The sequence below is a fragment of the Schistocerca piceifrons genome, chromosome 3 (assembly GCF_021461385.2).
Source record: "Schistocerca piceifrons isolate TAMUIC-IGC-003096 chromosome 3, iqSchPice1.1, whole genome shotgun sequence".
Taxonomy (NCBI): domain Eukaryota; kingdom Metazoa; phylum Arthropoda; class Insecta; order Orthoptera; family Acrididae; genus Schistocerca; species Schistocerca piceifrons.
The window spans coordinates 72,430,716-72,445,348 of NC_060140.1; the positions used below are offsets into that span (position 1 = coordinate 72,430,716).

Sequence of the window (14,633 nt, forward strand, 5' to 3'; positions counted from 1 at the left end):
AATTACACAAACCACAGATAAGTGAATAAATAAATACAACATTTGTGCTCAACATGATGTCTGCTGCATCACATTTAAGTCTACTGATCACTTCCTTGAATGATTCTTGATCCACTGTAATCAGATGTTTTTATCTGAAAGTAGGTTTCACATGCATTGCACTGGTCAGGAAATATACAACAGAATTATGAAATGCAAGCTTCAGCATTCAGTATAAAATATTTATTTTATTTTATGAACTAGTATTACAATCTGTCTCATAACACTATATCCTGTGCCAAGAACAATTTATTTATGTTATGGTCACAATGTAACATGATAATGATTTTCTTCACGGTTACACATATGTTGTTCACCATGGTCTCTTCTTCAGTATGCTGCAAGTTATCTTCTGTTAATGGTTTTGATATAGAAGACAGTTCTTGCTCAAGTATGATTTCACTTGAAGAAGAGGATATAAATGTTATCTTATTTAACATGAACTAGCTGTAATAATAGGAAGGAGTGAAGGCAGTCTGTGGAAGCAGCATGTGCTCTGCAGGGCCTGTGATCGCTGAATATCTATCTATCTCGCTGTAATATAAATTTTATTTTCATCTGTTTTCTGATAGCCTAATAATAAATAAATCAAACATTGGATGTGAACTGTTCCATTCCATAATTTGTAATTTGTGATCTTACCTGAATGGTAGTAGCGGTCTTATTAGGGTACTAAAGCCAAACAAAAACCTAGATAAAAGAACATTAGTGGAGTTTGGATGATACAACATACCTAAATAATATTCCTGCAGCTCTGTGTGTGTAAAAGTATAAATACTTCGGTACCTTCTTTGGACATGCAGAACGTTTATAATCACAAAAACACAAAGAAAGGCTATCAGCAGCAGCTTGTCAGTAATAACAGTCTTATACACCAGTAAATAGTTTGCCAACCAATATCTAAGAATCAGTTTAATAGTTCACCTTCTTTTGATGAGTGACGCTACATATATCCACACTGAGAGAACATTGCCAGGGTATGGATGAACATATACTGCAAGTGCAAATTCAGTTTCTTCATTCTCAGTATTATGGACACCTGTAGCTTTCACTGTCTCATTAATAGCTTCCATGTTGGTATATGGCATATTGATAGGAAATCCACAAACCTAAAGACATATTATACAATATTAGCAGATTAATGAACATGTAATTTTACTTTAATTTTTAGTATTTAGTATTTCGCAAACTTCAACAAAAAGAAGGGACAGGTTGATAGAAAACATCCAAAGGCATCAAGGAGTAGTAGTAGTAGTAGTAGTAGTAATAGTAGTAGTAGTAGCTTTATTCATCCATAGATCTCTTTTTACACGGATATAGGACAGTCAGTAACTGAAGGAAATTTGTGTGTGTGTGTGTGTGTGTGGGGGGGGGGGGGGGGGGGGGGAGGGAGGATGATTGGAAGGAGTATAAAACTGACCAAGATTTGAATACAGTATGCAGGTTCATATGGACGTAGATTGCAACAGATCTAAGATGCGGAAATGAACAGCATAGACCAGACTGGCATGTACAGCTGCATCAAAGTAGCCTTTGGACTGGCTGCATCAACAATAGCACAACTGCACAGTATATATATGACACCAAATTAGATTTGATTATCAAAACCAGTAGACAGAATGGCATATATCACAGCATGAACATAAATATGCACAGTTGTATTTAATGGTTAGCAAGTGTTTCAAGCATATTTTATGTAAGACAATCCGTGCAGTAAGCCGTAGTTGTAGTAGTAGAAGTAGTAGGAAAACGAGGAGGAGCGATGGAAGGTAGAAAGGCAGCAGCTGCTTCTATAAAAAAAGACTTACATTACAAAAGTCAAAGAATTTGCAAGCATAAATTATGCAATAATGGAGCAACAGTTCCTCCAATAAGTATAGCAATACTTGAGCTGTAATTTTTGGTCTTTTCATTTCCAGTGGAAATAAATCTTGCAGATCTAATGATGTGTACAGATTATCATGAAATGAAGAAAAATATAACATCCCATGTTGGGAACTGATGAATATGTCCCAACTTTGCAAAGCAAGAAACTGGATGTACTAGAACAATTGGATATTACCAGTCATAGTGTGAGAAATACATAATACAATGAAATGAACAGCTTACAGGTGACACAAATATTTGTTTCACAAACTTTGCAGATCTTATTTAATGTATGTAATTATTATTAGCTTTCCATTCATGATGGGATCTGAATTTGCAGGCTACCACACATTGTTATACATCATCCTTGTTTATTCAATATCTTTTTCCTTTAATATTTACATTCATGCAGAGCTCACTTGCATTATTTAAATGTTGGTCTGTGGGAAGTGGCTTTCTAGAAGATACATGGTTTGTGTACATACAGGGCTGTTATTGTGACATTGCCGATACCTATGGACAACATACTCCATTTCATTTTATCTATATCATCAGTTGACAGTGATTAAGCAGGCACAACAGCAAGGGAAGCAGTCACATTATTTTATTATTTTCATTGTTCTTGTTCAGGTTTTATATTGGAGCTTTGAGGTTTCCTGTGCAGTAATTATGAAGATCAAGACTTGGCCTTTGAAACACACAAATTCTAGTGTTTTTTACATGGCAGTAGGTGGCTGAGTTGACATTGTAACATTTACTTTTACAACCATGACCTCATATCCATTATGGAAAAAAAATCAGAACTTACCATTCAACTTACACAAAATAAGGGATAGTGGGATAATGTCCTTTATCCCATGCTGGAGCACTTGGGTGTCTAACTTATTGCAAAAACATATAAATGAGATGCCGGCACAATGTGATAAGCAGATCAAATCACTTCACTTACTACCTTAATGCCATTAACTAGCACCATGATCAATCGTAGCTAGCACCATATCAATCAGTTCTGAGGTAGAAGTTTAATGTACGTGCATACACTTAGTTCCTTCAACAAGCTTCAGATTCAGTATTATTTGGTGTATATTTTTGTGTTATACCTGGCACCCAAAACCAAATCAAAATCTTTATTAGCAGGCCAGATACATTTCTTTTACTGCATTTAATTAACACATTATTGAGTCCCCTTGCATTTTTAATATAGTACATTGGCACATAGCATGAAGTGTGATTTTATTTGTTTTGCATAAATGATTGGCTTGTGCTTCACCTGCAACTATACATCTTGTTTGCATGTCATATTTTCATGTTTTACTGCAGTGACTGTGGGTTTGTATTGAGATGTCTCAATACAGCTTATCACTTGTGGTTTTCACATCTGCAGTGATGAGCAGTCAAACTCCAAATATACCAAGGGTCTCACTGAGGGCTTCAAAGACTGAAATTACCCTTCACATTTCATCCAGAAATGGCTCTCCCACACCTTGTCTCCACAATCTTACACTACTCCATCCATGAATCATTACTACCCAGGACTGGAGTAACTGGATTACATTCTCCACCATGGTTTCAACTACGTCCAGTAACGTCTATCCCACAGTGGTGTTTTACTGCCCATTCAACCAATGCAATGTCCTTGTCCATCCCTATTCCATTCCTGTGGCCAATTCCTTGCCTCATGGTTCATATCCTTGTAAGAGACCTAGATGAGAAATCCATCTCATATATGTCCTCCCACTACCACCCATTCCAGTCCTATCACAGGCATCTCCTGCCCTGTAAAAGGAAGAGCCATCTGCAAACACAAACATATGGTACACCAACTTAACTGCAATCATGATGCAACATTCTATGTGGGCTCAGCCACTAACAAGCTGTCTGCCCACTTCAATGACCGTGGCCAAACTGTGCCAAAGAGCCAGCTGGACCACCCAATTGCTGTGCACTTCGATAAGCACTCTGTGCTTGACTTCAGTGACTGCTACGCAGCCTGTGCTGTCTGGACTCTTCCCGCTAAAATCAGCTTTTCTGAATGGTCCAGGTGAGAGCTCTCCCTGTGACACATTCTTCATTCCCATAACCCCCTTGGCCTCAACCCTTTGCTCATTCCTGCCCCCCACCTACCTCTATACCCTTCCCTGCTTCCATTCCAGTCTCACATGTGCCTCCCACCCATCCAGCTCATCTGCATAGTCCTTTCCCCTTCTCTGCTCCCCCCCCCCCCCCCCCCCTCTCACCAAATCCCCCCAACTACAGCCCTCCATGCTGCACTTAGCAGCCCACCATCCTTTCCCTGCACAATCCTACAGCAACTTTCACACAACCTTGCTATGTCTCCCACTTCATGTCACTGTGTCAAACACTTTATATTATTATATCTAAAAACAAAGATGATGTGACTTACCAAACGGAAGTGCTGGCAGGTCGATAGACACACAAACATACACACAAAATTCAAGCTTTTGCAACCAATGGTTGCTTCGTCAGGAAAGAGGGAAGGAGAGGGAAAGATGAAAGGATGTGGAATATAAGGGAGAGGGTAAGGAGTCATTCCAATCCTGGGAGCGGAAAGACTTACCTTAGGGGGGAAAAAAGGACAGGTATACACTCGCACACACACACATATCCATCCGCACATACACAGACACAAGCAGACATTTGTACACAAGCAGACATTTGTACAAATGTCTGCTTGTGTCTGTGTATGTGCGGATGGATATGTGTCTGTGTGCGAGTGTATACCTGTCCTTTTTTCCCCTTAAGGTAAGTCTTTCCGCTCCCGGGATTGGAATGACTCCTTACCCTCTCCCTTAAAACCCACATCCTTTCGTCTTTCCCTCTCCTTCCCTCTTTCCTGACGAAGCAACCATTGGTTGCGAAAGCTTGAATTTTGTGTGTATGTTTGTGTGTCTATCGACCTGCCAGCACTTTCGTTTGCTAAGTCACATCATCTTTGTTTTTAGATATATTTTTCCCACGTGGAATGTTTCCCTCTATTATACTTTATATTACTACATATTCAAAAAAGGAGTTGCCTGGTAGAGATGATTTCAGTTGGTATTTATAGTTAATTTTATCATGTATTGAAGTCTTGATATATCTGCCTAAGTAGTCAAATAGTTTCACAACTGAATTCTTTGTTACTTTCTGTGTGACATACATCACATTTATGAATGCTAGTGTTGTTGGTGAACTGACTGACTGTTGACATGAAACTTCATAAATTAATGAAAGTACCATGAGGCTGACATCAGCATGCCCAGCTGTTTGAAGGTCTGTGAAACTTTTTAAAGTCTGATTTCCTCCATACAACTAAAAGCTATATACTTGCCTTGTGTGACCCTAGTATTTGTTGTAGTTCATGAATATGTTCAGCTATACCCAATTCTTTAGATTTCAAAGATGCTGTCTCCATTTCAGGCAATAGCTTCCGTAAAATTGCAATACAGTAACGGTTCCAAATTGTCCTGTAAAAATATGTACATATTACTTAGTTCAAAATATGTCAGCCTCTCAGCATTATAATTGCTCGAAAGCATGTCTAGTAATTTCAAGTTTGCTGCAGATGCATATTTTATCTACAGACGAACTGCCAATGTTGTCACTGATCATAGTTCATCTGGAGACCATTGCCACTACCAGTTGCGAACTGCTGAAGAATATAATCATGTAGAAAAGAGATACGTCTGCTTCATGTGCTTTCGGGAAGAGCTTGTCTTCATTCTGTGGTGCTGAATTTGTAGCATGTTTGGCTTGGGTGTGTTATACACAATATATGCACTCAGCTCATTGATATTGATTCCCAAAGTACAAGGTGATTCTAATTAAAGTTAAACTTTCAAAGCACTGTAGAGATAACACCACTGGTTAGAATGATGTCAAATTGCAATGGAACATTATTGGACAAGGGGAAAACGAATGGCAGAACAACATAAATAGTTACAAAATGTAGCAATAGATGGCACTGTGAGCATCATAATGTAATAGTGGTCAACTACAAATGACAAATGAATCATACAACAATGCCCAAGGTGTATGTCTGATGTTAAACAAACTGTATTACTCAGTGTGCATGGGTGTGCAGATGTGACACTGTTAATTATCCACCACAGCAATGTCATATCACATCAGATGGCAAAAATCAGTTTTTAATTGTCCTGAGACCAAAAACTGCATAAAAAGCATCAATAAAAATCAAATCGGATTATTAATTTCCATATGACTGGCACAAAACATGTTGAATATGCTGTCCACCATTTTCTGCAACAGGTAGAAACAGAAACATCATGTTCCACAACTGATTGAAGTGTTTCTGGCATCACATTTAGAATGTGTTGCGCAATGCATGCCTTGAATGCAGCTAAGTTTGCAGTTGGAGCACTGAACACATCTTTCAAACAGCCCCACAGCCAGAATCACAGGAATTAAGATCAGGTGATCAGGACGGCCAGGCTGTAAGGAAATGGCAGCTGATAATTCTAGCATTTTCGAAATGGATTTCAGCAGCTGCTAAACTGAATTTCCAATGTGTGGAAGTGTGCCACCTTGCATAAAAATGATCCCACCCACACATCCACACTGTTGGAGAGCTGGAATGATAAGGTTATGTAAAAGACACTCATAGCACTTACCAGTGATGGTACAGGTAACAGAACTGGAAGCACCTGTCTCTTCGAAAAAATATGGTCCTATGATAAATGATGCCATAAACCTGCACCACATAGTGACTTTTTCAGGATGAAGTGGTATTGGTTGATTTGTATGTAGATTTTCCATTGCCCATATTCGACAATTCTGTGTATTGACACATCCTGTCAGATTGAAGTGGGCTTCATCTATCCATGCAAACAAGAAATTCTGAAACAAAGGTCTCTCTTGCAGGTGGTTCAACAGGAAGCAACTCGTGCACATGGGTAATTTTGAATGGATAGCAGAGAAAGATGTTTCATAGGATTTTACGCACCGTGATCATGAGTATGTCCAATGTTCAGGCAATTCTCCGTGCATTACATGTTTGCACACCACCTCTTGTCTCCTCCTGCATTGCTGTGACCATTGCTTCCACTGATGTCGAATCAGTTTGTTTCCTCCCTCTACCAGGTTGCACATCAAAAGAACCCGTGTTTTAGAATTTCCAAATCATTTTCTCCAGACCTACAGCAGTCATCGGACCAACGCCTTTTTTCAAACCCTTCAGTGTCCAGAACTTCTCCAGAGTGACACATGCACAGCCATCATTCTTGTAATACAGCTTTAAAGCAGAGCATGATCACGCATTGAGACAGTCATGGTGAATGTCGCAGATGCTAAAGGAGGAAAAGCCGTGTACTCAGCATGTTTATACCCACTTCTATTGATCAATTTTTACACTATTTTTTTTCCTTCTGCCACACGTTTTCCCCTTTCTCCAATGATATTCTGTTGCCATTTGATGTCATTCTGAGCAGTGGCTTTATTTCAAGAGCGTTTTGAAAGTTTAACTTTAATTATAATCACCGTGTATATAATAATGCATGGGCAAATTTTATGACTGCTTAATGATACACAATGCTTCAATTAATGCTGTACACACACAAAAAAACACTTTTGTGTTGTTAGTTTACAGTCATCATAGGGTTTGCCAGTAACTAAATTATTCTGATGCTCATCTCTCACAAATATGATTCTGCACAGTCATACTGGTTGGACACCAATTACAGAATTACTTACCCAGTGGTAAGATCTGTGTGTAATAGTAAAAGTATGAAATACATTATATATTCTTACTTTGCGTTATAAATTTAGATATTTTACAAAAGTTGTTGAATTTTTACTAGTTGCTGTGGTAAATCATTTTCTTGCATTGAATAGATAATGGAACCTGAAGACGATCTTACAAATGAGAAGGTGTAGAAATACTGTGGTAACTTTTGTCAACTTTAAAAAGGCTTATGATTCAATGGGTAGGCAAACATCATTCGACACTTCAGAGGAATTCACGATTGACAAAAAAAAACAAGATCAGTTATCCAATAGACATTAACAGGTACAACCTCCATAGATACGAGGCATATTTTTTAAGTAAGTACCGTTTTGAAATAAAAAAAAAGACGTGCTAAGATATCTCAATAATTTTATTTTTACATGAAAGCCTGTACCTTAATCTACGTACTGACACCATTACAGTCTGATTCTTCCTTGTTTATGTTGTGTACTGAGTGTTTAAGATGCCTCTGATAATCTTGAGTCCCGCCGACTGTGAAGTACGGGCTGTTATAAGATTTCTTAGTGCTAAAGTCCTAAAAGCGATCGATATTCATCCTGAGATCTGTGCAGTTTACGGAGAAAACATTATGAGTGATGGAATGGTAAGAAAGTGGGTGAGAGCATTTCGAGATGGCCACACAAATGTGAATGATGAACAACGGAGTGGACGTCCTTTGGTCGTTAATGAAAGTTTGGTGCAGGAAGTGGACAATAAGGTGAGAGAAAACAGACGCTTTACGATTTCCTCCTTGCAGGATGACTTTCCTAATGTTACTCGTAGTGTTTTGTATGGCATTGTGACCAAGCACTTGAATTACTGAAAATTGTGTGCACCTTGGGTACCAAAAATGTTGACAGACATGCACAAAACCAAACGTTTAGACCGGGCATTGACTTTCCTTGAGCGGTCCCACAATGATGGTGATCATTTCTTAAGCCAAATTGTTACGGGAGATGAAACATGGATGGCCTACGTCACACCAGAATCAAAGCAACAGTCCATGGAAGTTGAGCAAGGGCATCATTTTGCTGCAAGACAATGCCCGTCCGCATGTGGTGAATCGGACCAAAGATCTCATCACATCTTTTTGATGGGAAACTGTAGATCATCCTCAGTACAGCCCCGATCTTGTGCCCAGTGACTATCATCTGTTCCTGCGCTTGAAGAAACACCTGGGCAGTCAGCGTCTTCAAGACGATGAAGTCAAAACAGTGGTGATGCAGTGGTTAACAAGTCAGGCGCCAGACTTCTATGAGGAGGGTATTAAAAAACTGGTACAACGTTATGACAAGTGCCTCAATATTGACAAAAATTATGTAGAAAAGTAGATTAAGGTACAAGCTTTCATGTAAAAATAAAATTATTGAGATACCTTAGCATGCCTTTTTTTAAAATTTCAAAACAGTACTTACTTAAAAAACACGCCTTCTAAATTCATAGGACAAATGTTAGAACCATTTCATATTCATCCCGATGTTCATCAAGGAGATGGCCTCTTCACCCTTCTATTTAACATGGCTCTGGAAAAAACTGTGAGGACATGGGAAAGGAAATTAAGGGAATTCAACTTGAGAGTAAAAAAGAGCAGAGAATCATTTTGAACTGTTTGGCTTTCGCGGATGACCTTGCCCTTCTAACCAACAATAGAGAAGAAGCCAAACTTGCACTGGAGAAGCTTTACAAAATCTCACAGAAAACTGGACTACAAATCTCCTACAAGAAAACTCAATACATTGAAAGCAAGCCTGCAGATAATCTCCCCATTACAACTCAGTACGGGAAAGTGGCACAAGCTGTGCACTTAAAATATCTGGTAGAGATAATCCAACCATCAGGACAGAACTCCAGAGCCAATCAGAAAGATCTCCAAATTACAGAAAGCATATAAGCTCACTTGGAATCACTAAAATAAAAATCTATTTCTGTCAATGCAAAGCTAAGGCATTACAACACAGTTATTCTACAGGGTGCACTCTCTGCTGCAGAAACTACAGTAATTCATAGTCATACCAAAATCAGAGAGACTGAAAAACAAGAAAGAAAAATTCTGAGGAAAATATACTGACTAGTGTTTTATGAAGGAATTTGGATGAAGAGGACAACAAGAGAGAGATCTATAAAGAGATATAAACAATAATGGACACCTTTGGAAAGAGGAGAATGAAATTTTAAGGACATTTTGGTAGGATTAACAAGAACAGGCTCAAAAGGCAAATCTTTGACATAGCAAACACTAGCAAGAACAAGACAAAGGGGATAATTGAAACAGAAGATGTTAAGGAACTGGGAATCACATAAGACAACATAAACAATCGAGAACAGTTCAGGAACATCATAAAGAAACATAAACTTAAACAAAAACCAACTGAGAAAAGGACAGGAAACAAATAATTGGAAGAATGCAAGAGAGAGCACAGTGAGCATATGAAGAGAATTTGGGAAGAATGAAGGAAGGAGAAGAAATCATGACTAGTCAAGGTTAATTCCTATCTTAAATGGGAATAATAAATAATAATAATAATAATAATAATAAATCATTTTCTTTGTGCCCTTGAAAAAATCATGACTAATCAAGTTTAATCACTCTCTCAATAGGGAATAATCAAAAAATAATAATAAATCATTTTCTTTGTGTCCTTTTTAATTCAGCTATATTGTATTTTCTGAAGTTTCACACTGTCATTTGGCAAATAATTACTTTGAGAGGATTTGAAATTTACCTTTTGTTAGATGCAAATCTGAAAAAATATATGCATCAGTGTATTCTAAAAAGGAGTGTTAAAAATACTTATGGATAGGCTTGTTTTGTTGCAAATATCCGTCATCTTCAAAGGCAACACACAACTGAAAAAACACTGCTGACTGTTTATGGCATTAAGCAGTCAGAAGAATGAAATATAAAATTTATGATTTACTTCATTCATAGTGATACAAATGAACAGATATAGTTTCATATTAATGCTACTGCATTACTTTTGAGAAATCATCTTCTGGAATGCCATCTCACACTATGGAAGATCTACTTTACTCTAACATATCAGTTAAAAAACTAATGTGGTGCTGCTACACTATCTTTAACTGAGTGCAAATACCACTGGTACAGATTTCTGAACCATACTGAAGAACCCCTTTTTGAGTGACCTTATTTCATATTTGTTTCATCAGTAACATTGTGTGAATAGCAATATATGGGAACAGGAATAGTCAGAAGGGACAATACATATTTGTCCTCAGAAATTGTTGTTGGGAACATCCACTATTTGTGATGCACCAGATCAGTGACAATACCACCAAATTTACCACTAGTCTGTTACAAATGCCTGGTATGTTACCAGAATGACAGTGATTGTCTACTAAACTTGTGGATATCACTTGAAGCCAAGACAGAGATCAGACTTATCTGACAACATGATTTTCAGACAACTCGCAACTCACTGTCTATGCTCATTTGCACATTAAAGTCTAATCAAAATAGAGGTTTTCTTGATACGGACAACACACCATACTGTCTTGGATGGAGAGTCATCAACAGCTGTAGCAGTAGCTTCAGGTGTTTCCCAGAGAGTTATGGCAAATGATATTAATAGTAATCTCTTGACATTTTTCAGGTGAAGCAATTATCTATAATGAGATACTACTTGAATAAAAACAATGGAAATTCCTGGATGGAGCAACAGATAAGATAAGGGAAAAGTAGCTGCCCACTAGTCACGGAACAGTGTGTGGAGCATAGAAATATGTAACGGAAAACTGCATTCACACTAGCTTTCAAGCAATAGGTAATGTGAAAGCTGTTTTCTGTTAGGTGTTCCTGTGCTCCATGGATCAATCTGCCATAGCTGAGTAGTTGTCCAATATAAAACTGCACAAGCATCCAATAATATCTTGGTAAGATTTCAAAGAGGGCAAACACTGGCAATTTGCATCAAATATTCACAAATGTAAAATTATGTAATTCACAAAACAAAGTTATAGTATCCTATTACTATAAAAGAAGTGCATCATAACTGGTCTCAGTCAACTCATAAAAATAACTGGAGATAACAATTTGTGTGAATATGAAATGGAAATATTGCACAGGCTCAGTCACACAAAAGTGGTAGCAAACTTTGATTTGTTGGAATGATGTTGGCAAAATTCTGTCAGTCTATGAGGGAGATCACTTACAAAACATTTGTGCAACATGTCCTAGAATACTGATCAAGTTTGTGGACCATATCAAATAGGGCAATAGGGGACACTGAATATTGACAAAGAAGGAAAGTATGAATGGCAGCAGGTTTGTTTGACCCATGGCAGAACACTTTGGACATACTGAAAAATCTCAAGTGATAAACATTTGAAGATGGATGCCAACTATTCCATAAAAGCTTACTTAGAAAGTTTCAAGAAACACTAAGAACTGTGGAATCTGGAAATATACTACCCCATGTTGTAGGGACTATGAAGACTAATTACAGAACACACAGAGACATTTAAGCAGCCATTAAATGTCTCAAGTCACTACTGCCATAACCTGACTTTGCAGTTCATCTACAGTAGTTGAAAACAGGCAAAAACACACACAGTCAAGATGGTCCACCCCTTGATTCACAACTGTTGAAAATTCATAATTGTCTGAAACTGTACGGCCTATCTACTGCTGATGAATTGAGTTACTACTAATATATTGGTGTCAGTTCAGTGGGGCTCCATTCAGCTGGAAAACTAATTCACTGACATCAAGCTACAATTGTGGAAAAAGCCTATTCCCAAACACTTTCAAGTGTTAAGTTTAGGAGAATCTCTCTCACGATGAACTATCTCACAGCCTGCTCTGAATGTCAAATTCTCAGATTGTGGTAGTTCAACTTCTTGCTTAGGTGAAAAGTAGTCACATCACTGAACACCATTTCTCACAGAAAATGTTCTTTCTGTGAATCTGTGCAGAGAATAAATTATGAAACTTTATGTGGCACAGCTTGCCATCTATTCTGAATTCTATGTGTCACTGCTGACTACTCTGATCAGTAGCATATTTGGAACCATTTTGCCAGGAAAATACTGCTCTAAAAGATTAACACACTTCAAAGATCAGTACAAGAAAGGTTTGTACTACAACATCATCATCTTCTGAAACTGATGAAAGCACTGAAGGAAGGGTGGGTTTGGGGCAGGGGACATACCATTGTAACCTACTTGTAAAAACTCAGCCAAGCAACTGACAGTCTGAAAAGCTCTGAAGAATGTTTCACAATTATGAGTACTTGCATTATCTATCAACAGCTGGCTTCTGTAGCTGAACACTTCTCTTGCCCCCAGCAAAGGGCAAAATAGCTTTAAAATTGTAGTATGAAAAGAGTTTCTATCATACAGTAAATTAACAATGAAGATGATGATAAATTTGCAAATCTCACGAAAAAAATATTTTTAAACTTCATAAAACAAAACTTAGCTCTCCTTGGCTCAGAATAGAGGATTGTGTAATGTAGAAATGAAAGAAAAAGAGTACTTTATTGTTTATTCTGTTTCAATAGGAATTAAAAAGAAGTAAGAAAACAATCAGTACTGTGTGACGGTGATAAGAGGTACTCCTTAACTTTTTCTTACCTCGATGTTTTTCTCCACTGCATAATATTCTTTTGTAAATATTTCTCAATTTTGTCCTGCAGTTGCCGCACAGCTGAAAGGGATGTCTCACTATATTCAAGTGATGGAGGTTGAACACTTCCTGTAGGTGCACTCACATTTCTGCCAAATGCTGGATACCAATCTGACTTTCGGCTCACATCAAAACGTGTTCTATGGGGCATCTCTTCATTCTGAATATTTGCCCATACCTATTAAAAACAAATGAGTATTTTACAACATAACTTTTACAGCAATATTTTAATATTGTTATTCAAGTTTGTGAAATAAGACATTTGTCTCACAAATGAAATTACTTTATTTGCTTATGAAATAATAATATAGGAAAAGTACTCACATAAGCAAAAATACACACATGGCATAAGCATTGTAAAGTCTTGGGGTTATGGAGATTTCAGGGCTGAAGATTGTCTTCAGCTGCAAAAAAGTAGCAATATTCACTGAAAACAGGCTTATATCCTTGTGGTACATAGATAGCAGTGTTGGATACATAGTAGGGTAATTAGTAGAAAGTAAGCTGGTAACAGAATACCAACAGCAGCTACTGAATATAACTGTGGATGTAACAGCTTTCCCAGTGCATTTAACATGTTGAATTCAGCTATACTAACCACAAATAGTTTTAAATGTGTCTGTTGGTAATATTAAAATTTTGCTTTCTGAAGGGCTAGCCGAATTATACTTATAGCAACCATCTGTCATTACATTACATTGGTCTCTTTGGTGTGATGTCACGTGTGCTGGACTGCTGTTGAAATTGCTCGCCAATATTTTATAAGGTTTTAGTCTTCAGTTACTTATTTTAAAGTTTATTTGTGTTAATACTTGTTGCAAAAGTAACTTATTAGTGGATTTTCATTACTTTCAGTCTTTCTTTCTGTGTTATTGACTCGACTGGTCTGTTATTCATGAGTGTGTTTATGTCGTTCATGCAAGTCTCATGCCTCAGTAGTGTGTTTACATTTCATGGCGTGCTGTTGCAACTGTAGCAGTTATAAAGCTAAGTACTGACAAAGTTGTTTATGCACTGTTATACAGTTATTAAATTTAATAGTTTTCAACAGTTTTTCGTACTCTTTGTGGTGAAATAATGATTTAATAAACTTTTGGAAATGTTCCATCACTGTGTTTTTCTTAGTTTTCTGTGCATTGAAGTCGTTTAGTAAATTCCGTGCTTTAGTTTTCAGCTGACATTTCCTATTGTTTCTAGTGAAATATTTCAGTAAAAGTTACATTCACTGTTTTAACCTCATTGAGCATTTCAGTGACCGCTTGAATTTTTGGTTTTAGCTAATAAATTTTGTGAAGTTTTGTTGGTATTGGTGTTGGTTGTGGTTTAGTATTATTAATAAAA

At 37.3% G+C, this 14,633-nt stretch overlaps 1 protein-coding gene across 1 annotated transcript in view; it reads right to left on the bottom strand.

Annotated features, from left to right (window-relative positions):
* Positions 1 to 281: 281 nt before the first annotated feature.
* Positions 282 to 14,633, bottom strand: part of LOC124788398 (coiled-coil and C2 domain-containing protein 2A) — a 348,192-nt gene continuing 333,840 nt past the window's right edge. Inside the window, exons 19-21 of the mRNA XM_047255664.1 lie at positions 13,241 to 13,470; positions 5,237 to 5,372; positions 282 to 1,148 (exon numbers count right to left, since the gene is read on the bottom strand). Coding sequence (XP_047111620.1) covers positions 960 to 1,148; positions 5,237 to 5,372; positions 13,241 to 13,470 — 555 coding nt within the window. The 3' untranslated portion in view covers positions 282 to 959. The remainder of the gene's footprint in view (positions 1,149 to 5,236; positions 5,373 to 13,240; positions 13,471 to 14,633) is intronic.